Source organism: Dendrobates tinctorius, unplaced genomic scaffold (assembly GCF_039654945.1).
Source record: "Dendrobates tinctorius isolate UK_male_01 unplaced genomic scaffold, ASM3965494v1 ptg000315l, whole genome shotgun sequence".
Classification (NCBI taxonomy): Eukaryota; Metazoa; Chordata; class Amphibia; order Anura; family Dendrobatidae; genus Dendrobates; species Dendrobates tinctorius.
The window spans coordinates 3,383,226-3,405,817 of record NW_027361982.1 but is presented as its reverse complement, the minus strand read 5'-3'; the positions used below and the strand labels follow the sequence as shown (position 1 = coordinate 3,405,817).

Below are 22,592 nucleotides of genomic sequence, written 5' to 3'. Positions count from 1 at the left end.
AGTATGAAGGCCCCACATATCCCTACACACAGTGATGCCACACATAGCTCTTTAGATACAGTACGATGTTCCCACAAGCTGCTATAAACCGCATCATGTCCCCACAGCTCCCAATGTACAGTATGAGACACCACAGGTCCATATATACAGTGTGATGCCCCACAGACCTCCTAAACACAGTATTATGGCCCCACAGATCCCTACACATATGGTCAAAATTGTTGGTACCCCTTGTTTAATGACAGAAAAATCCACAATGATCACAGAAATAACTTGAATCTGACAAAAGTAATAATAAATCAAAAATCTATGAAAATGAACAAATGAAAGTCAGACATTGCTTTTAAACCATGCTTCCACAGAATAAAAAAAAATAAAACTCATGAAATAAGCCCAGACAGAAATGATGATACCATTAACTTAATATTTTGTTGCACAACCTTTTGAGGCAATCACTGCAATCAAACGAGTCCTGTAACTGTCAATGAGACTTCTGCACCTCTCGACAGGTATTTTGGCTCACTCCTTAAGGGCAAACTGCTCCAGTTGTCTCATATTTGAAGGTTGCCTTTTCCAGTCCAGTTGTGTCAGCAGTTAGCCAGATGGTAGACACATACATATATGAGTATTACCCTATAGTAGATGATAATCTGATCGGTGCTCTAAGTAACACTCTGTATGTCTCTCAGACAGTCACTCTCTGCGCTATTATTACACGGGGGTCTCAGTCCCTTTACCTGGAATACCCGAGTTCTCCATCATTGGATATCTGGATGACCAGTTGACTGAGTTATACAGTAGTCATATTAAGAGACGCATCCCTGTGGCTGCATGGATGAAGGAGTATGAGGATCCAGAGTACTGGGAGAGAACAACACAAGTTTGTAAAAGAGACGAGGCGTTGTTCAAACACGAAGTGAAGACAGTGATGAAAAGATTCAACCACACCGGAGGTGAGATATTCAATACCCTATATAATCATTATACTGTAATGCACCTGATTCTTATGTACCCAGAAAAATATACTTTGCTGAACCACACTTCACTTATATCACCAATTTTTCCTCAACTTCATTTTTAGTGACTTCGTTAGTCCCAGAAATTCATTTCATATCAATTGTCTAGCAGTTTGTTCTCAGGAAACCATGGTTAGATCAGAGGCACGGTGCCATCAAGAGCTGTCTTTGCCACCATGAGACTGGTGCACGAAGATCACAAATCCACCTCCTGATATCTCAACTTGCCCCATGACTCCGAGATGAAAAGAATAAAATGAGTACCGTAATAATTCTCATTTCCTTTAGTAAACAAATATGTTCATTGGAGTCTTTCAGATTTGGGGTAGGTTGGAGTGATGTCAGCAATGATGGAGCCTGAGTAGAATTGCGTTAACATTTTCTGGTATAAGTGTCAGAGCCGGGTTCTTAAATAATAATAATCTTTATTTTTTAATAATAATAATCTTTATTTTTATATAGCACTAACATATTCTGCAGCGCTTTACAGTTTGCACACATTATCATTACTGTCCCCGATGGGACTCACAATCTAAATTCCCTATCAGTATGTCTTTGGAATGTGGGAGGAAACTGGAGTACCCGGAAGAAACCCACGCAAACATGGGGAGAACATACAAATTCCTTGCAGTGTCATGATCCATGCTGGATCAGGACTGATATAAAGCACAGGTAACCTTTTTTTCCTAAGCTGTGCTTAAGGTTGGTTTTTGCCCTGGTGGCCATTAGGATTATTGCACTGTGGTGTCGTTTGTTCTGAGTTTGCCCCGGTGGTGGTGAGCGGCGTCATTGCACTTTAGTTTCTTTAGTTAAGTGCACATGATTATTATGCAGGTGTGATTGCTGGCTCTGCTATAAAAGAGTCACAGGTGTTGCAATCAGTGTTGGTGATAGTGTTCATTTCAACCATCCTTGGTGGAGGAAGGAGCTGGAGAGCGTTCCTCGCAGCACTGACATTGCCCTGGTGTGAAAGGAGTCATAGGGGATTTCCTTATAGCTCTGACAGAGCTTGGTGGCAGCGATTCAGGAGGAGAGCTGCATGCTGGTGGCGGACTCTGTTGCCAGGAGCAAGTGCAACAGAGTAAAGCTAAGTGGTGTTTCCCTGTTTGTGTTTTTCCTTAGTGTGTATTAGTACAGCGGTAGGGCCAGTGCCTGCGCCATCCAGCTCCCTAGCAAGGGATAGGTGTAGGGTGTGCTAGGGCGACAGGTTTGTGATCGACGCCCGGTGCAGAACCGGCATAGGGAACGCTAGGTGCATTAGGGACACTGACTCGTCCCCTTTCCCTATCACAGTTACACCGTTGTAACTGTTTCCCTACCCCTTGTCTTGTTGTTTTAGTTACCGGCCTGCGAGCCGTGTCACACAGGACAGTATCACGTGCAGCATCCTGTTTTAGTTGCCGGCCTGCTGGTCGCGTCACACAGGACGGGTCCACGTGACATGCAGATGTTGTCCTTGGTGGGATTCGAACCCAGGACTCCAGCGCTGCAAGGCTGCAGTGCTATCCACTGAGCCACCGTGCTGCCCTCACAGTATTTGAATAGAGTCCAATGAGCCGACTGTCAGCGAGCACTCCCCTGGTCCCTTGCAGATAGGCAGTTGGGACTAATACAACCTTCCTCACAACATATCTTGTCCTTGCTCCAGCCGCAGTAGTCCGGGCAAAACAGAGCCAGAAGAGGCAACCATTGTCCAATGGGGAACACAAATTGTTTAATGTAAAAGGTTATAAAGAATAAAGCGACAAAAATACATCACTGGAGTCCTGATCACTCCCTGACGCTGGCTACATCCATACCCACAACTGCTGCAGAATCCGGAGATCACAAAAATCCACACACTGGAATCTGGGCACCTGAGACCACTTCAGCATGGGGCACTCCTGAAGTCCTGGCGTCCCGTGGTGTAATCCTTTAGTCCTTGTTTTGTATTTCTTCAGAATCCAGGGCAACAGTTCTCTCCTGTCAGGAGACTTGGCAGTGCCCTGGGTCATATACGTCTGCCCTGTTCAATGATCCTGGCAGTTCTGGAGGGAAACAGCAGTTTCCTGTGGCCTTACTGTTGCTGCTACTGCTACAGGCCCAGCCCTGTGTTAACTAATACTGTCCCTAACTCTTAGGACATTTAAGGAGCACACTACATTAGCACAGCAGACAGATTGGCCCCATAACATGACATAACACATAGCAATACAGATACAGTATAAACATTATATTACATCACAACGCAGAAAACACATATAATACATTGCAAGGATATAACATAGGGACATAGACAGTGCATTAGGGGAACCACACAGTAAGGAGGAGAGAGGGGACCTGCCACCTCCTTACATATGGGACTAATGGAGTTTTGAGCATGAAGGAGTTAAAGAGGACCTGTTGTAGCATGTTAAATTGGCCACACCATGGAATAGTGGCCTCAGAGCCGAATAAAGCCATAATTTTTATATTTTTATTTTTCCAATATGTTTTGGCAATATTGCCTTCTTTATTTTAGGCTATAATTTGTGATAAGTCAAAGAAGTTGTTACCAGAGATTCTTCTCAATGTGCATGTACTTTTTCCCCTGCATGATGTTGACCAATCAGAATCAGGTGATGTCATGAAGGGGGAAAAATAACATTTCCCCAGAAAGTCAGGTCCTGTGAGACGTAATGATAGACATCCCTGCTCTCAGCCCTGATCTCTGCAGTTGCTGTGTAAATTATAACAGCGTTGAGTGGCATTACATATCTCACAGGAGAAGGCATGTTTTTGAACTACGTGGGAACATGTTCTTTTTTACATGCATGACACCTCCTGTTTATGATTGGTCATCAGCATACAGGAGAAAAAGTACACGCCCCCAGAGAACAGTCTCTGGTAACACCCACCTAAGCTTACCATGAATTAGAATCTAAACTTTACAAGTTGATATTAAAGATGAGAAATTAAATTAAAAAGATTTTTTATTGAGCTTTGCAGCCAGTATTCCATGATGTGGGCAGGTTAACATGCAGATGGTGGTGACAGTTCCACTTTAAGCAGTGCCTTAGGATGTGTGGGGATAGGGAGTGTTCCATTAAACAGTGTATTTTGATTCTGAGGCCTGTGGCCTGATGACAGTTGTGTCACAAAAAATAAATCCCCTGTCCCTTTATAAGTGGGTCACCTTCCCAGGACTGTGGGGGTACTCGGTACTGGGCCGGTATCAGCGGGATGTGTCAAAGCAGCGGGGACCCAGTCCGTGGCCCTGGGCACCTGGGTCGCCCTCCCAGGGCTGTGGGGTACTCGGTACCGGGCCGGTGTCAGGGGGATGTGTCACAACAGCGATGACCCGGTCCGTGGCCCTGGGCGCTCAAGCAATGGGGAGATGTAGTTAATGGTAGGATAGTTCGTGACGCCACCCGTGGTGTTTGGCAAATATGGTGTTAGGCCAACGCTGCATACAGATCCGCTGGGACTGATGGTATGTGCAGCTTAGATGGTAAAGCTCCCCACGGGTGGAGCTGTAGTCCCAGGGCAGTGTAGAGGTAGCTGGCACGGGGATGTAGCAGTGCCGAAAGCGTAGGGAACAGACAAGACACAGCGGTTGTAGTTTCTGTACCTTTACTGAGTATATGCAGTCCAGAGTCCTGATTACAGATGGTATTGGAGCAGGTCAGCCTGGAAGCAGATCAGGATTCTCTCTCAGCAGAAGGGCTGTGCAGTCTCCTTCCTAGCGCTTTGTAGTGTGAAGCACTCCAGTACTTAGTTACTCTAAAATGCCTCTCATCAGATGTTCCTAGAACTTTACTTGTATGACAGACAGCTGTAGCCTCTCTCGGGGACTCCTCTCCTGAGTCCTGGCTCACTAGTCAATTGCTGTTGTGTCCCAAGCCTTTGCTGGGAACAGGGCATTTACAGCCTCCTACTCCTCTGGTATCTGTGGTAGGACCGTCAGTATCCGTACCACCGTGGAGACCAGGCTCCAGTTCTGTGCGCTCTCAAGCTGAGGGAGCTCGCCTTCTGCAGCTCAACCTCTCAGCTTCGCACCTCCCGTCTGCACACTTCACCCTCCGCAGACTATCTGATCTCTTCTTCCTCCTGGCCCTCAGAGGACACTCCTCCCCAGAATCCTGGTTCAGAGCTGTGTTGCATGCATTAGGTTAACTGCTGGAGAGACCAATCACTGCTTCCAAGCCTGGCATTACCCTCCCCTGGAGGAAGGCAAAGCCAGTGTGGCGACCATACTCCTGGGGGCACCACATTCCCCCCTAGTGAAAGTCAGCACTCCTGGGTTGAATAAAAGAAAACAAGAATAACATATAAACAATTGAACAATAAAAATTTGTACAAGATTTGGAAAAGGGAAAAATGTACAAAAACCAAGAGCTCAAAAATGGTCCTATGATGATAAGTCCAGCATCAATGTCCATGGTCCATCCCTGGGCAAATGGTAAAAGTTTTTGACCACACACAAGTCCTGTGGTTCAGTGTCCATAAAACAAACTCTAAAGGAAACTGTTACAGGTTACCTGTAGGCACAAAAGCTTGAAAAACAGTTACATATTTACATAATTTCAACATTTACATCTATTTTGCTATATGCGATATCTAACTGGTAGTATGCCTTGTGTGGTGCGAGTGGATCTGCATAACCCTAGTGTAGGCAAACTAGGTAGCATTCTCCTATGGACTCTTAGACTCACCATGGGTGCAACAGGTTCACCACTGGCAGGACGAGGGTTCTCTGGCTCCACTGCTGGTGTGGCCTCTGTTGCCTGATTTTCTCGATCTTCAAGGTCTTCTTGAGTCCTATTCTCCTGTGCTTCTACTTGGGGAAATAACAACACCGGCACCACGATTGCATCATTAACTCTAGTCCAATTCGCAGGGAACTCTCCCAGCACGGTACTGACTGTCTTTTCTTCCTCTGTAGGTGGGATGTTATCTGCTCCTCCCGCTTTTTCTTTCAACTGGTCAGGGCATAACTTCAAGTGATCCCTGGATACCGTTGCTGAGGTCTCTCCTCCATCTTTGCTAACAAGGCATACTTTGGTATTATCGAAGTTGGAGGGCAGAATGGTGTAAGGTTCCTCTTCCCATTGGTCATCCAGCTTATGCAGTCTTCTTTTTCTCTTGAGAACTTGTTCTCCCGGCGAAAAAGGAACAGCAGGTGCATTTAGGTTATAAAGTCTCTCCTGCTTCTGCCTTGCCTGAGCCAGACTCCTCTCCACACACTCCTTTACCCTTCTGTACTGCTGCTGCCTCTCCTTGTCCCAGTCAGCATCTGGTGACGTTACTTCAGGCATCAGGACTCCCATGTCCAAGTCAATAGGCAGCTTACCAGGCCTTGCTCTCATCAGGTATGCTGGAGTACAGTTGGTAGAGTTCACTGGGATATGGTTGTAGAGGTCCACCGGTTTGGGCAACTTTTCTGGCCACAGATTTCTCTCCTCCAAGGGCAATGTCTTCAGGAAATCAATCACTACCTGGTTCATCTTCTTGCACATGCCGTTGGTCTGTGGGTGATAAGGTGTTGTCCGGATCTTCTTACACCCATATAAGTTGCAAAATTCATGGAACACTTCTGCCTCGAAAGCTGGACCTTGATCTGTCAGCACCCTCTCAGGATAACCATGTGGTCTGCAGAAGTGCTGCTGGAACGCTCTGGCTGCGGTCCTGGCCGTTAGATCTTTGACCGGCACAACCACCAGGAATCTTGAATAGTGGTCCACTATGGTAAGGGCATAGAGGTAGCCTGACCAGCTTGGAACCAACTTCACATGGTCCAGGGCTACCAACTCCAGTGGCTGTTTGGTGATGATTGGCTGTAGGGGAGCTCTCTGGCTGTCTCGATCATTTCTGCGCAGGTTACATTGTCCACACTCCCAGCACCACCTCAATGGCTTTTCTCATGCCCGTCCAGTAGAACCTCTCTCGGAGCAATGTTTCCAACTTCTTCCATCCAAAGTGTCCAGCTCCATTGTGGTATGCTTCTAGGACCATTGATGCATCTCTCTTTGGGACCACCACCTGCCAGACCAGCTCATGTGTGCGGGCATTGATACTCCTCCGACACAGCTTCCCTTCATAAATGAACAGTCGACCTCTTTCCTTCTACAACTGATGAGTTTCTTCAGGAGCATTCAACTCTGGGTGTGAGTCACCTTGTGTCAGCAGCTCTTTCACCAGGCGGACTGCAGGGTCATTATCTTGCGCTTCTGCCCAATCATGATGGGGCAACGGATTCAGAGTGACTTCCTTCAAGCCAGGCCGCCTGTTTCTCACTCCTTGAGCACATTGGGCCGCCAGTGGCCGGTGGAAGGGAGGCAATTCTACCTCTTCCAGAGCCTCAGGGTCTTCTCCTGCATCTGGCAGATTAGGTATCCTGGATAGCGCATCAGCATTGGCATTCTTGCGCCCTGCCCAGTACTTGATGGTAAACTCATAATTGGATAACCGAGCCATCCATCGCTGCTCCAGTGCTCCTAGCTTGGCAGTGTCCAAGTGGGTCAACGGGTTGTTGTCCATGAAGATTGTAAATTTGGCCGAAGCTAGGTAATGCTTGAACCTTTCGGTGACAGCCCAGACTATGGAAAGGAACTCCAGCTTGAAAGAACTGTAATTATCAGGGTTCCTCTCAGTGGGACCCAGCTTCCTGCTGGCGTAGGAGATCACTCTCTCTTTTCCATTCTGTACCTGCGACAGTACTGCTCCTTATCCCACGTTGCTGGCATCCGTGTACAGCACAAAGGGTTTTTCATAATCTGGGTAAGCCAGAACTTCGTCACCTGTGAGAGCCATCTTCAATCTGGTGAAAGACCTCTCCAACTCTTCAGTCCATTCAAATGTGGAATTCTTCTGCTTGCCTTTCTTGGACTTCCCCACCAGAAGGTTTTGCATCGGGGTGGCTATTTCAGTAGAGCCTTTGATGAATCCCCGGTAGAAGCCTACCAATCCCAGGAATTGGCGTACTTCATGGAGGTTGTTGGGCTTCGTCCAGTCCCGGATGACCGTGACCTTGTCAGGATCTGGTGCCACACCTTCTGCACTGACCACATGATCGAGGTACTGTACCTTAGGCTTCAGGAGGTGGCATTTTGAAGGCTTCACTTTCAGGCCAAAATTGGACAAAGCTTCAAACACTTCGGCCAGGTGTTCCAGATGCTCTTCATAGGTCTTGGAGAAAACAATAACATCATCCAGGTACAACAGGACTGTTTCAAAGTTCATGTGTCCCAGGCAACACTCCATCAGCCGTTGAAATGTTCCTGGAGCAGTGCAGAGCCCAAATGGCATATAATTGAACTCACAGAGACCCATTGGAGTGGTAAATGCGGTTTTCTCCTTGTTTGCCTCTGCCATGGGAACCTGCAAATACCCACTGGTGAGATCCAAGGTGGAAAAGTAGTTAGCAGTTTTAAGTGCAGCTAATGACTCTTCAATTCTAGGCAATGGGTAGGCATCTTTATGTGTGATACTGTTAATTTTCCTGTAATCAACACACATTTTCATAGTACCATCCTTTTTCTTTACAAACACTATTGGAGCTGCCCATGGGCTACAACTGTCCCTAATGACCCCAGCTTCCTTCATCTCTTTCAACATACTCTTAGCACATTGGTACTGTGTTGGGGGTATAGGTCTGTACCTCTCCTTTATGGGTGGATGGTCTCCAGTGGGGATATGATGTTGCACCCCTTTTGCCTGCCCAAAATCTAGTGGGTGTTTGCTGAATACCCGCTCATACTCTTGTGTCACTCTGTAAACCCCATTTCTCTGGTATGAAGGTGTAGAGTCAGTACCCACCTGCAGTTGCTGGCACCACTCTTCTAGCTGCTTCACAGGGCCATTGTCCTCCACCGGATCGGATGAGACCAAAGGCTCTGCTGCCTGCAATGAGTTGTTATTAACAGTGAGCAGTTTAGCAACTGTGGTGTACCGAGGTATTGTGGCTTCCTCCTCCCCACAATTCAGAAGGCGTACAGGTACTCTCCCCTTTCGTACATCAACCACCCCTCTGGCTGTCAGGACAGTGGGCCTGCTATCTGAATATACTGGCTCTACCAATGCCTGGTAATCCTGCTCTCTGAGCCCTATAGCTGACCGACACCAAACCAACATTTCACATCTGGGGGGTATTACAATGGGAAAAGCATCACTCACTCTGACGCTGCCAATCTCTCCACCCGAGAGTTCTACCTGTTGCCTTTGCATTAGGGCTCGGATCTCCTTCTGCAGGACTCTTTGTTCTCCGGAACCAGCAGTCTCAGCCACCTGTTGCAACAAGACAATAACCTCGGACAGACAGTTTTCAATTACATTTGTACCAAGAGTCATCATGGGATTACATTCACGTCGGTCAATATCAACAACTATTAAACCTTGAGACTTTAGCTCCACCCGCCCCACTTTAACAGAAATTTCTTTGCACCCAATCTGCGGCAAGGTAAGACCATTACTAGCAACTACAGTTAGTTCATCAGTTGGGCCATGGGTGAGTTCAGAATTAGCCCAGTACCTCTTGTACAAAATATACGGCATAGTGGTCACCTGGGAGCCAGTGTCCAGCAAAGCGTTCATGGGGATGCCGTCAATCACCGCAGGAAGGATCGGTCTCCCTCCCACATACTTGGCTCTCCAGTTCTTTGGGCCTGCTGAACCTACTCCTGGGGGTTGGCCCTTTGCCCCAGGGTTTGCTCGTTTAAAGGACAGTACCTGGCCAGATGACCTGCCTTGTAGCAGCGCTGACAGATGGGACGTCCGTCCTGGTCATAGCGATCGTTGTTCCTTCCTCGAAGTGGTGGGGTTCTCCTCCTCCGGAGCCACGGGACATCCTCTGGACTGGAAGCAAGCTGGACCTTTTCTTTGGAGGAATACTGCAGGGACTGCACAGTTCTGGCGAGTGCAGCCATTCCTTTGGTCAGCTCCTGGACCTGAAGACACAGCTACTCTGTTGGATCTTTATCCAGGGTCTGGGCATCAGCCTTCACAGGGATGGAAGGAAAGGATGTAGCTTCCTGATGGTAGGTGATCGCTGGGCGCCTAGGGGGCGCTGGACGGCTGTCAGAGGATTCCTGCAGTACCCGGATAGCCCTGTCCTTAAACTCAGCAAAGTTCAAATCAGGGATTTGCAGGGTAATGATGTGTAACTGTCCTCTGTGGGTACTGGACAGGAGTCCTTCGATGAACTGCTCCTTCAACAATTTGACTTCTTCTTTCACACTATCAGAGTCAACTTGCTTAACTGCTCGCAGCGCCTCCTGCAGGTTGAGGGCATAGTCCCTGATACTGTCATGTGCCCTCTGTTAACAGCCAAAGAACCGCATCTTAATTTCAGCTGCAGTGCGGGTGTCAAAAGTGCTTCTCAGCTTGGCCAGGATCTTTGCAACAGTGTCTTTATCAGTGTCCTGCCAGGCTTTCACTTCTCTCTGCCCTGCACCCGTTAGCTGTCCAATCAGGATATTCACTTTCTGGTCTTCAGACAGAGGGTAAACTTTAAACAAGCTGCACAGTCTCTCTTTAAATTCACTCAGGATATGTGACTCACCCGAGTACTGCGGTAGCCAGGCCGCTCCCGGTATGTAGGGCATGGATAGCGGCATTATGGGGACCGCTGCGGCGGGTGCTCCTCCTGGCGGTACCGCGGGGTTGGCAGCGGCGTCCGCCGCTGCATTGGCTTGTGGCGCAGACATTCTCTCCCCCCCCAGTTAACGTTAGACAGGGCCAGGGGTTGCGGGAGCTCACCGGCGGCCGCTTCGCAGGCCCGATGCTCCGGGCTGTCCTCTCTTCCCGCGCGGCACTTCTCATCTTCGCACACTGCGGCAGGCTCCGCCCACGAAGGCCGCCCCTCTTTCTTCCCACTCGCACCAAGCAGCGCAGAAATGGCGGCAAATGGCGCCAAATTCACACAGTTCACAAACACAGTCTATGGCACACAGGACCCGGGGATACCGGGATCCGTAATCCGGGTCGTGACGCCAAATTGGGTCGCCCTCCCAGGGCTGTGGGGTACTCGGTACCGGGCCGGTGTCAGGGGGATGTATCACAGCAGCGATGACCCGGTCCGTGGCCCTGGGCGCTCAAGCAATGGGGAGATGTAGTTAATGGTTGGATAGTTCGTGACTCCACCCGTGGTGTTTGGCAAATATGGTGTTAGGCCAACGTTGCATACTGATCCGCTGGGACTGATGGTATGTGCAGCTTAGATGGTAAAGCTCCCCACGGGTGGAGCTGTAGTCCCAGGGCAGTGTAGAGGTAGCTGGCACGGGGATGTAGCAGTGCCGAAAGCGTAGGGAACAGACAAGACACAGCGGTTGTAGTTTCTGTACCTTTACTGAGTATATGCAGTCCAGAGTCCTGATTACAGATGGTATTGGAGCAGGTCAGCCTGGAAGCAGATCAGGATTCTCTCTCAGCAGAAGGGCTGTGCAATCTCCTTCCTAGCGCTTTGTAGTGTGAAGCACTCCAGTATTTAGTTACTCTGAAATGCCTCTCTTCAGATGTTCCTAGAACTTTACTTGTATGACAGACAGCTGTAGCCTCTCTCGGGGACTCCTCTCCTGAGTCCTGGCTCACTAGTCAATTGCTGTTGTGTCCCAAGCCTTTGCTGGGAGCAGGGCATTTACAGCCTCCTACTCCTCTGGTATCTGTGGTAGGACCGTCAGTATCCGTACCACCGTGGAGACCAGGCTCCAGTTCTGTGCGCTCTCAAGCTGAGGGAGCTCGCCTTCTGCAGCTCAACCTTTCAGCTTCGCACCTCCCGTCTGCACACTTCACCCTCCGCAGACTATCTGATCTCTTCTTCCTCCTGGCCCTCAGAGGACACTCCTCCCCAGAATCCTGGTTCAGAGCTCCCCCTGCTGGCCCGGAGTGGAACTGTGTTGCATGCATTAGGTTAACTGCTGGAGAGACCCATCACTGCTTCCAAGCCTGGCATTACCCTCCCCTGGAGGAAGGCAAAGCCAGTGTGGCGACCATACTCCTTTGGGCGCCACACACCCAAGTAATGGGGGGGAATGTAATGATTTGAATGAATAGTTCGTGACGCCACCTGTGGTGTTCGGCAAGTGAGATGTTAGGCCGACGCTGCATGCAGATCCTCTGGGGCTGGTGGTGTGTTGCAGCCAAGATGGTGATGCTCCCCACAAGTGGAGCTGTAGCCCCAGGGCAGTGTAGATGTGGGGGAAGAGGAGAGGCACAAGCGGTGTAGAAGCTGGTACCCAGATGTAGCGTGGCTGGATGCGTTGGCGCAAGGATGAATGGAGGACACCAGGGCTTGCAGTTCCAAAGCTTTACTCACAGTCTGTAGTACACACAGGTGCCTGCCTCCATGCCGTGTCCTCCGGGTCAGGAACTCAGTCAACCTCCAGGCAAGATAGAATGCTCCCTTCCAACGCTCCGCCAACATGTGCCTTTCTGAAAGTCTCCTCTATAGCGCCTTTAAGTGTGAAGTACTCCCAGTACTGAGTTACACCAGAGTGCCCCCTGACAGATGTTCCCAAGAACTCTACTCATACAGCAGACAGCTGTAGCCTGATTCGGGGACTCTCTACTCCTGAGTCCCAGCTCACTATCCAAGTTGCTGTTGTGCCGCCAAGTCTTAGATGGGAGTAGTGCATTTACAGCCCACTACTTCGCCGGTGTCTGCTGCAGAGCCATTAGTGTCCATGCAACCTCGGGGACCGGGCCCCGGCCTTGCGCTTAGAACTTCTAGGCAGGGTTCTTCCTCTAACCCACCTCCTCTCTGTTCCCTTTTGCTCCTTCGTTCCCTTCTAATCTCTCTCTCTTATGGAAGATCAGGTTTCAGTTCAATGTCTTTCTCCTTCTTTCCTTTCCCGTGCCAGCAGACCCAGGTCACTTAGGTCTGCTGCAGCACCTCCTTCCTCCATCCCTCTCTCAGGGATCTTCTTTCCTCACTCCTCTCTGAGTGGTTTCCTCTCCCAGACTGACCTGTAATTCTAAACCTTCCCGCTCTTTTATGTATTCTCAACTCCACCCGCCTCCCAGCACATTTCGTGTTCCAAGCAGGGAACCACCAAAGGTGATCTGCTACTCTCCAAGCAAGGAGCCGCAATGTAGCTTTGCTGAGCTACTCTGTTGTGTGGGGTGCGAGTGTTGGAGCGTGGTCAGGAGCCTCCAACTTACCTGGATGGTGGGGCACCACACCTTAGGAGGAGGTGCAGTACCTCTGTGGCGACTGAGCCTCAGGGGCGCCACATAAGGATCTCACAGGTCGAAGTATAGCACTGCAACATCACACACCAGTGAAACTGGTTTCTTTTAGTGTGTGTGTGTTTCAGTTTGACCCTGGTATCCCTCACTTAGGTCACATACTATGATGATATAGGACCCTCTACTTTCTATTCAATACAGTTAATTTCAGGGCTTGCTGCCTCAATTTTATAGTCATCATCATATTTTCGCTACTATATTACGCATTACAACAACATATCTTCAGGGGAGTATTTCTTCCTCTGCCATACTCTTACATCTTGTTTCGACCCCTGTGGTAACTAATCTGAGATCAAATGAAGCGCTGGTTTTCACCCATAAACTTCTATACGAAGAGGTGGAGTTTGCTGTGTCAGCCACCAGTTGCAGGAGGATGCTATATGGCAACATGACAGTGGACTGGATTGTCGTTAGATGGAGTTAGGCTTTCAAAGTGTAAAGAAGGACGGAGGTTGGGAGAATCCGGGTATAGAACTATAGGTAATAACTCCTTAGGACTGGACAATAGGAATAGAGTGATCTCATGCACAGGTTATCAAACTGGGACGTGACTAGCTAGAGGCAGACACTGAACTGAACTGACACTTTGGCACCTGATGAGTGAACTGCCTGGATTACTACCATTGAACTCCCCTTAGAAGCCACCAATGGTGGGTATTTCTGCAAAGTAGCAAAGTACAGCAATTAAGAAGTTAACCAGCATAAAATAAAGAGATTGTAGTCACAAACCCAAGGAATGCAGCACAGCCACCACAAAGACAATTAAAGGAATCTCACCAGGTTACTGCTTCCCTTTCTGAGAGCAGCATGATGTAGGGCAGAGACCCTGATTCCAGCTATGTGTTACTTTCTGGGCTGCTTGAGACAGTTTTGATGAAATCACAGATTTATCTGCTGCATTTCTCTGAAAGCTGAGCTCTGTAAGTGCCCAGTAAGTAGCACACTGTTGGAATCAGGGTCTCTGCTTCTACATTATGCTGCTCTTAGTTTAGGTGGCAAAAACCTGGTGAGGGATTCCCTTTACAGAGCGGAGTTAGAAGTGGTGATGGCCTTGACTGTGACACCGCTTATATAGTCCATCAAAAGGCAACTGGGAAATTGCAGAACATCACAATGTGCGTGAAGATGTGGAGACCACTCTGCACTTTCCTACAGGCTACAGAACTATCCTGCCCACCTGAAGAGTATGCTCATGACGGGGTCCGGGAAGATAAGTATATGTGATGGTTATAGAAGCATGGAAGAAACAGGGGCTCTTTATTACAGAATCCTTTACTAGTCATAGCTTTTAGATAATGATAACTTCTCTCACTTTACTTTTATTAACATTTCGGGGATGGATCATACTTTTATCATCTCCCTTTTCATTATTCTTTGATGTTACTTTTTTAAAGTAGGGCCAATATGATATCCATATCCCGCGTGTAATTGCTCCTGTCGTTTGTGCAGGTTTACACATTGTGCAGGTGATGACGAGCTGTGTGCTGAGAGATGACGGTGGCTTCTCGGGGTATCAGCTGTACAGATATGACGGCAGAGAGTACATGTTCTTTGACACACAGAGAGTGACATATATCCCTACAATGCGTGAGGCCGAGATCACCACACAGAGATGGAACAGTCTGGATGTAAGAATGGGCGAGGCAGCCAAGAATTTCCTGGAGAATATCTGTATTGATCGCCTGAAGAAGTTCATTAAGTACGGAAAAAAAGATCTGGAGCGGAGAGGTAATAATGATGCTTCACACATGTCATATTGATGCAGTTTATGAAAGCAAAACTAAATGTGGATTCAAAGATAGTGAATTGGTACTTTTCTTCTCAACCCTGCCCAGACCACGACAAGACTTCTCCCTGATACATCTCTACAGAGTTTGGCACCGACACATTTTGGTCTTAACTTTTTTTGGCTCGTTCCAAATGTCTAACTTGCATAACTTCTAATAGTGCCAGACACTGTGCCCTTGAATGCAATGATGATGATACTAGACACCATCCAACCCCAACCTTGATATCAATAATGCCACAGTTCCCATCGAAAATAGCTAGTATAAAAGAAAAATGTACACCCCCCGTCTACATTCACAGCCAGTAATGCTAGATGAGTGAAATACGGTGCAATGACTTTATTGGATGCTGATTTATCGGGGGCCAAATGCTCCTTTTCTGATGACTAGCTGATATTTTAACAACTAGTCTGAATCATTCCAATATATAAAGAAATTTCCTCATCATAGGGGCCACAATATTAGCAAATAGAAGATGGAGTCTTATTTTGGGTAATACCACCTTTGTCTCTAGAAAAGATGGCACTACAGAGGTAACAAAAATCTCAATCCCTTTAAGAACAGGTCTTTTTGTTTTCTACTATAGGCTCCAAAGTATTTCCTTGGATTATGCAAATGTGCAAATGGGACAAAGATTCGACTGCTAAAAAACATGAGTTAATGACAGCAGATCTGCACAAGTGTCATGTATGAGACCTCACGAACATGGGATAAAGCTGCTCAGGAAATATGATGCATTTGCTGTATAAAGGCAGGATTTCAGGTCTATTGTCATCAGTTTCTTCTGGACTTGTGAAGCTAAATCTGTAATCCAGGGGCATACATAAAAATGATGGGGCCCCATGGTGAAAGTCCTAAGTGGGCTTCCATCTGAAGTGTCACAGGTCCAACTCACTAGCCCCATACAGCCGCGTGGTCTGCCATTTATAGCAGTGTGCCGCTGTGTCGTAGGAACATCTTACTTGCTCTGATTTGCTGTTATTCATATTACTGATGTCTATCAATGAAAAGTCTTTCTCCCTGGGGTCCGGCCAACATCTAAGGGCAAAAGTAATAAATTGAGCCAAAAAGAATTTTTTTTGTAAATCTTAACCCCCCCTCATACAATTTAGACAACTGTCGACTGAATGATGAAATTGAGGAGCGAAAATGAAAAATGATCTTTTGCTACTTAAAACGTTGCTTTAGTCCCAAGTTTTTCATTTTCGTTAGGCTTCTCGGGAGGAAAAGAACCTCACAGTCTGAACGTGATTTCTCCGGCGCACACCAGTCGGCCGGTATGTAGGGGGGATCCTATTGTTCGGGCACAGTGCAGAGCTCAGGATGGAAGGTGCAACATTTTGAAGCCCAATAAACATGACACTAAGTTATAAAATGACCTAGGGAAATAATGAGATAATGCTAAGGAGAGAATTTATGGCATATGAATATATCCTAAAATCAAAATTATAACATCCATATGGATGCTTTTGCTGAATCTGTATTAAATGAAATGCTTATGTGTTCTTTAATTAATCCTGCCAATAGGCTAACCTTCAGTAGACTCTGACATGATTCATCTATGATTGTACTAGGGAGTATAGGTCTCCACACCTGTCATTTCCCACAGGAATCAGCACCATTAGCTATAAGTGTTAGATAAGGTAATATGCAAACACCTTGTTTTCTCTATAAATACTCTGCATTTCAGCCAATAAAACCAGAAATCATTTGAGACACAATTGCTTGCATTTGTATCCTGACTTCTCCGGCCGTAAAACCTCACATTCAATTTGGCAGCAGACAATTAAGATGAGAACACACGCAACCCGTGTGCCCCAACAAGTAATTAAAGTCGTTTTATTTGGGGTCTTAATGGCACATGAAATAATGTGGTGACATATGTAAGTTGTGTTGGGCATATAAAGGTTAATAAGGGGATATATTATCAATGTAAATCAGAAATAAAATGAAGAATCCTTGGACGTAGAAAGGTTCCTTCATATAGAGACCATACTTTTCAGAGCAGGTTCCTCAATGTTGCATTGTGTCCTTTCATCCTCCCCTTTTGGAGCACTCTGCACCTTTTCTGTGTTCTTCCCTTCTTTGCTGTTTGAGGGACCTCACAGGGAAAATGTGGACAAAGCTTTCATTTGCCCTACTACCTCTTGAACGGCTTTACGTACAACACTTTAGTTTTCTCCATGGCATTGTGAGGCAGGAGCACCTATTCTGAGAGCTCAACCTCTCCCATGAATTCTATATATACTGTATATTATATGACACATGATGAAGGCTTTGTCATGGCGAAACGCATTGTGTTGCTGACTTATATATTTTATATTTTTAATTTTTTTTTAATATATTTTTATAAATCCAGTTTTATTTACAAACAAGAAAAATTTCACATTAGTCAACATTTATGGAGACACTCTGTTGGTTATTCACGATTCTTCTTGGAGTCTCCATCTGGAACGGAAAGCGCCTGACAGAAATTTCTATTTTTTACACTTTTTTTCTATGAATTATAATCCAGGATAAAAATCTGGTTGTGGGGTCATTGTGGGGTAATCATGAATACAGATTGGAGTTGGATGTAATAGAAATCCTAGATTTGTGCAAAATTTACCTTAGGCCTCTTTCACACGTCAATGTCTCCGGTAGGTGTGGCAGAGGCGTAGCTAGGGTTTCAGCGCAGGGGGGGTGGCCGAAACATCCGAGTGGGCCCCTAACAGGAGGACATATCATTGGTGCAACCTGCACGGCCACACATGGGTGCAAGACGTAAGGGGGCCCATTTCTACCTCCAAAAAAGGTGCAATTTTGTATTTTTAGGAGCTCTTGGGTTGCAAATGGATCATATATTGTTCTTGCACAGGTCCCCTTTCTGTCTGTGTCTGCCTGTGGCCCTTAACCAGATAATCATGATTATAACTATGGTGGTACAGGGGAACCTCAGGAGATGACCGCCCTGTTATTGAAAATAAGCACTGATATTACCGCCTTATGGTGGTATATAGTGGTAGATACCAGTCCTGCAGGACATATAGAGATTACTGCACAGTTGTAGACGGTGACTTACAGATGACGTTCTTTCTTGTGGAGTCAATCACTTTTCCCGTCTTTTCCATCTGGCCCAGACCGACATGTCAACTTCTCCAGCCAGGACTCATCTGCAGAGATTACAAAAGAGACACATCTGTCTTCTCACATTTCCAGCACCGTTCACATGTAGAATCATGAAGTTCTAGAAGGGTACAGTTGGAAGGGACCTCGAGGGTCATCATGTCCAACCTCCTGCTCAATGCAGCCAGGGGCGGGCTGGGCCAGGTGGAAGAGAGGCATTTGCCCTCGGGCCGGTTAATTAGTGTAAGAGGGGGCCAGGACGGTAGTCGCAGCCGAGGACACCGGGGCTCTGGTGTCCTGGCTTCCTCCCACAGGAAAACTTCCAACTTCTACCGGTGTACCTGTTTGGGATGCTGGTCCACGGACAGGGATTCCACTGCGGTGTGACCCAGCTTCTGCACGCTTGGTTTCAGTGCTTAAGGTTGAAATAACGGACACAGATACCGGTTCAGAAGTCAACTCAACGATTTTACTTTGTTCTTCAACGTTCCCGGACACATCAGTTACATTACAGTCCACACAGCATTCCTCCTGCACTTTCCCTTTCTTACTTTCTGTATCCTCACACGCATTACGGGGTAGTAGCGCCCTTGGCGGTACTGCAGCATCACTCCTGTAGGACGCCAAGACATAAAGGATCCTGTTCTTCCACTTCCCCCCAGATTTGAAAGCTTCAGCTCTATTTAAGATCTGCCACGAGCATATCATTAACTCAAAACTGAAAATAAAGATTAAACAACAACCACAAGATGGATTTCATCACGGGTATCATTGTAATCAGTATAACGGCACCGACCTGACACTGTCTGTAGGTCACTGTGCACAATCCTGCTGACAGGGGCACTATAATTGAAATGTAGATTCAACCATAAACATATCATAAAGTCTTCATAAGTTCGATGTACTTATATCCATCTAATTATAATAAGTGGTGCTTTATACGTCACTGTACCCATGGCTGTACCTCTGTTCTTTACCCAATCAGAGCAAATCTTGCATTTCTGGGTCATACACGGGGTTTTGTAGTAGGGGGCTTATCAGTTCACTAATTGGATCTAGTGTTCCAGAGAGAGGGACCAGTGGATTTCCATCCCATGATAATGATTTTACAGGCATAAAAAAGGAGAAATAAAAAGACAGGAGTTTATAGGTGCTAAAAGCTTTACAATCAATATAGATTTGATTTTCATGGTTTCCATTTTCATTCTTAGTTCAGCCGAGAGTGAAGGTCACAGGTCGGGTATCAGGAAAGGTCGCAAAGCTTCACTGCCAGGTGTATGGATTTCACCCCCGAGCTGTGGATGTGAAGTGGATGAATGGAGAGGACGAGGTTCACTTACATGAGACCACAAACATCCTCCCCAACCCTGATGGCACCTATCAGATCAGGGTCAGCGCGGAAGTGACCCCGAAAGATGGTGACAGATACTTCTGTTATGTGGATCACAGCAGCCTGGAGGAGCCACTGAAAATCGTGTGGGGTGAGTACGATCCATGTGGCCTGTATGTCAGAAAGAAAACTGGGAAAACCTCTTTCTTCATCGGTGTAGAGCTTCTTTAGGGTAAAAGCACATGGGTTGTAGCAACCCAATCCGTATGGACTGTACTATGGCACCAGCTAGGCAGATGAGACTTTAAAAGTCTCATTTATACATTGCAGATTTTTTGTGTGAATAAACGGCCTTGGGTGCCGATTCTGAAGTTTGCAGCGTGTCAAATTTTTAAGAGGATTTTTATTGTGCATTTTACCCTTTGAAGTGGATTCACACATAGCAGATTTTGTTGTAGAAATTTTTGCAACTGAAGATCAGTACCAATCACCTGAATGGGGTGCATTGTTACATATTTATTACATTTGGAAAAAGACACGTCAACCAAGTTTAGCTGAAGGGTGGGATAAGGAGAGGGGATTCAGGTTATTAGAGGCAGGAAACAAATGGATGTCTGCAAGTGTCATTCTTCTTTGTTAAAACAGATGTTGTAATGAGTGATTACCTACTAAAATTTAAGAAGGGTCTGGATGCCGTTCTTGAAAAGTATAATATTACAGGGTATATACACTAGTTTCATTAATATTGTGTTGATCCAGGGAGCTAGTCTGATTGCTGTATGTGGAGTCGGGAAGGAATTTTTTTCCCCGATGTGAAGCTTACTGTTTGCCACATGGGGTTTTTATGCCTTCCTCTGGATCAACATGTTAGGGCAAGTTAGGATAGGATATGGGTTGAAATAGATGGACTTAAAGTCTCCCTTCAACCTTAATTACTATGTTACTATGTTAGATTTCCACCCAAATAGAAGCATTGACCATCAGTGTGGTAGAAAATGTTTCATTCACTTAATGAGATAACAGCATTTCTTGTTTTGTCTTAGTTTTGTTGTGGTAGTCGTTTATTTTCAAAAATGACAAGACGGAAGTGCAGCCATATTAGTTGCCAACAATAAAATAGCTGTAAGGGATAACCCTGGTCTCCCACAGGGACCAGAACAGGTGCAAGTCTCTTCCCAACACAGTCCCAAATAGAAGAGTCTTCACCACTCCCACCACATGTTTAATGTCCTCACATGGTGTGGAAAAATTAACCTCCGCGGTCGGGTACTCCTGGATTTCTCCATGGATACCCATCACCTCCCCTTTCTGTCCTTTGGGGTTGTCCCCAGCAACAAGGGACCCATAGACCAAAGTCACTATGCTCCCTGAGTCCATGAGAGTATCCGTTTGGTACCCGTTGACAATTACCCAGCACAGCTATGATTCGCCGCCGGCAGTGTCCGTAGTGGTGGTACAGGCCAACTGGGCATACATAGACACACGGCGAGTATACCCGCAGTTCATGGGTTGAGATGTCAGAGGGCAGTTGACAGCCACATATCTGGGCCCTTGACTCCGCCAACACTTATTAACTGCAGCACAACTAGACCTTGGGGCTGCTTTAAGGGAAACAGGAGTTTTGTCACCCTCACTTCGGGTTACCCCCTCATCACGAGCTCAGTCCTGGTTAGCCCCAACAGTGGTGTGTGGACTTTTCCCATGCTCCGGTACAAAGTCCTGAGTGACTGTACACCACGCACCATTAACTTATCAGCTGTTCCAGAGTGCCCAGGACCCCTTGCCCCACCCAACGCTGCATGGCGGCCAGCAAGGCTCTTACCAACTGGCCGACCACCACACTCTCTGTCTGTAGCAGGGTTAAGGTCTCAGGCTGAAGCCATTCCTTTACCAACTGCAATAAGTCATAAGCCTGAGACCTGGTGGGACTCTGCAAAGGACCACTGGTACACCTGCTGATCGCCCCTTACCTTAGGGGTCTCTTCTTGACACCACTGTTCACCCTTCACCTTAAGGGTCTCCTCTTTACACAGCTGAAACTGTAGCGCCTCTTGCTGCTGCTGGAACTGCAGCGCCTTGTGCTGCTGCTGCAGGATGAGTATCACCTGTGTCCATATGAAGCAGGCTTTGGGGTATACCTCAGTTTACACTGCCTGCATTCTCGACCATATATAGTGCAGCGGTATCCTCACTGTGCAGTGATGAGGCAAAGTTCAAAGCAAAATGTGTTTTAATGTCCAAATCACAACAAGACACACCACATGATATCCTCTGGATCGCAGCCGGGAACCATATCCTCCAGATCGCAGCCGGTCAACATGCCAGTCCACATCCGAGACCGTTGCCGTGGGCGACTGCACTGCCATGTACGCTGTGGGTGCCAGGCCTTTCAGCTCCGCTTGCCTGTGTTGCTTCACACAGGTGGAGCTCTGCAGAGCCTTCTGCTCTGCACACTTGCAAAACCAAATTGACACTGACCCTGACACACCTGAACCCTTTACTGCAGGGATTTTAACTGGACTCTGTGGCCTTGGGCCACATGGAAAACCCAGGCCAAAGGGAGGAAATAGACTGCTCCACTACCATCCTGTAGTCTGTTTCAAAAATTAAAGCCCAGCAGGTTTTCTTAAATCTGCCCTGGACAAATAGCTTGTCCAAGACCTATACTCACTTTTATTCTGCATTGCAATCACAGCCATGCCTGTGACTGCAATGGACTCCAATGGCCTCAATACGCCTCCGTGCGCATCCTGGGGGGGAACATACAGCGTCCCTTACATGTGACACCGGTCGCTGCCTCACACCATCCAACTGGACTACTCCAGTCTGTAACTATCCTTAAAAGTTTATAGCTAACACACTGGCGCCAGTCCACTTAAAAAGAGGAAAAAGGTCCAATATTCCCAGATGCAGCTGGTGGATAACAAGCTCTGTGCCGCTGGCTGTTAAAAGAAGCTAGAGCTTATAAATAAAGAAATACACCGCGCTATACTGGGAAATGAAAAAATCCGGTTACCGGTTACTCACTTGATAATGTGTGAAGGATCTCGTGGTAGGAGATGTATGGCGGTATCCGAGATTATTCACACTGTCACTGATGTATGTTGCATCCCGTTTGGATGCAAAAAGCTGCTGGATAGATAATATAGGGTT

General features: G+C 47.0%; 1 protein-coding gene across 2 annotated transcripts in view; it reads left to right on the top strand.

The window, feature by feature from the left end:
• Positions 1 to 22,592, top strand: part of LOC141073823 (class I histocompatibility antigen, F10 alpha chain-like) — an 86,211-nt gene that overhangs the window by 40,631 nt on the left and 22,988 nt on the right. For both annotated transcript variants that reach the window (XM_073561283.1, XM_073561282.1), the window contains exons 2-4: positions 690 to 953; positions 14,667 to 14,945; positions 19,321 to 19,590. In XM_073561283.1, coding sequence (XP_073417384.1) covers positions 690 to 953; positions 14,667 to 14,945; positions 19,321 to 19,590 — 813 coding nt within the window. The remainder of the gene's footprint in view (positions 1 to 689; positions 954 to 14,666; positions 14,946 to 19,320; positions 19,591 to 22,592) is intronic.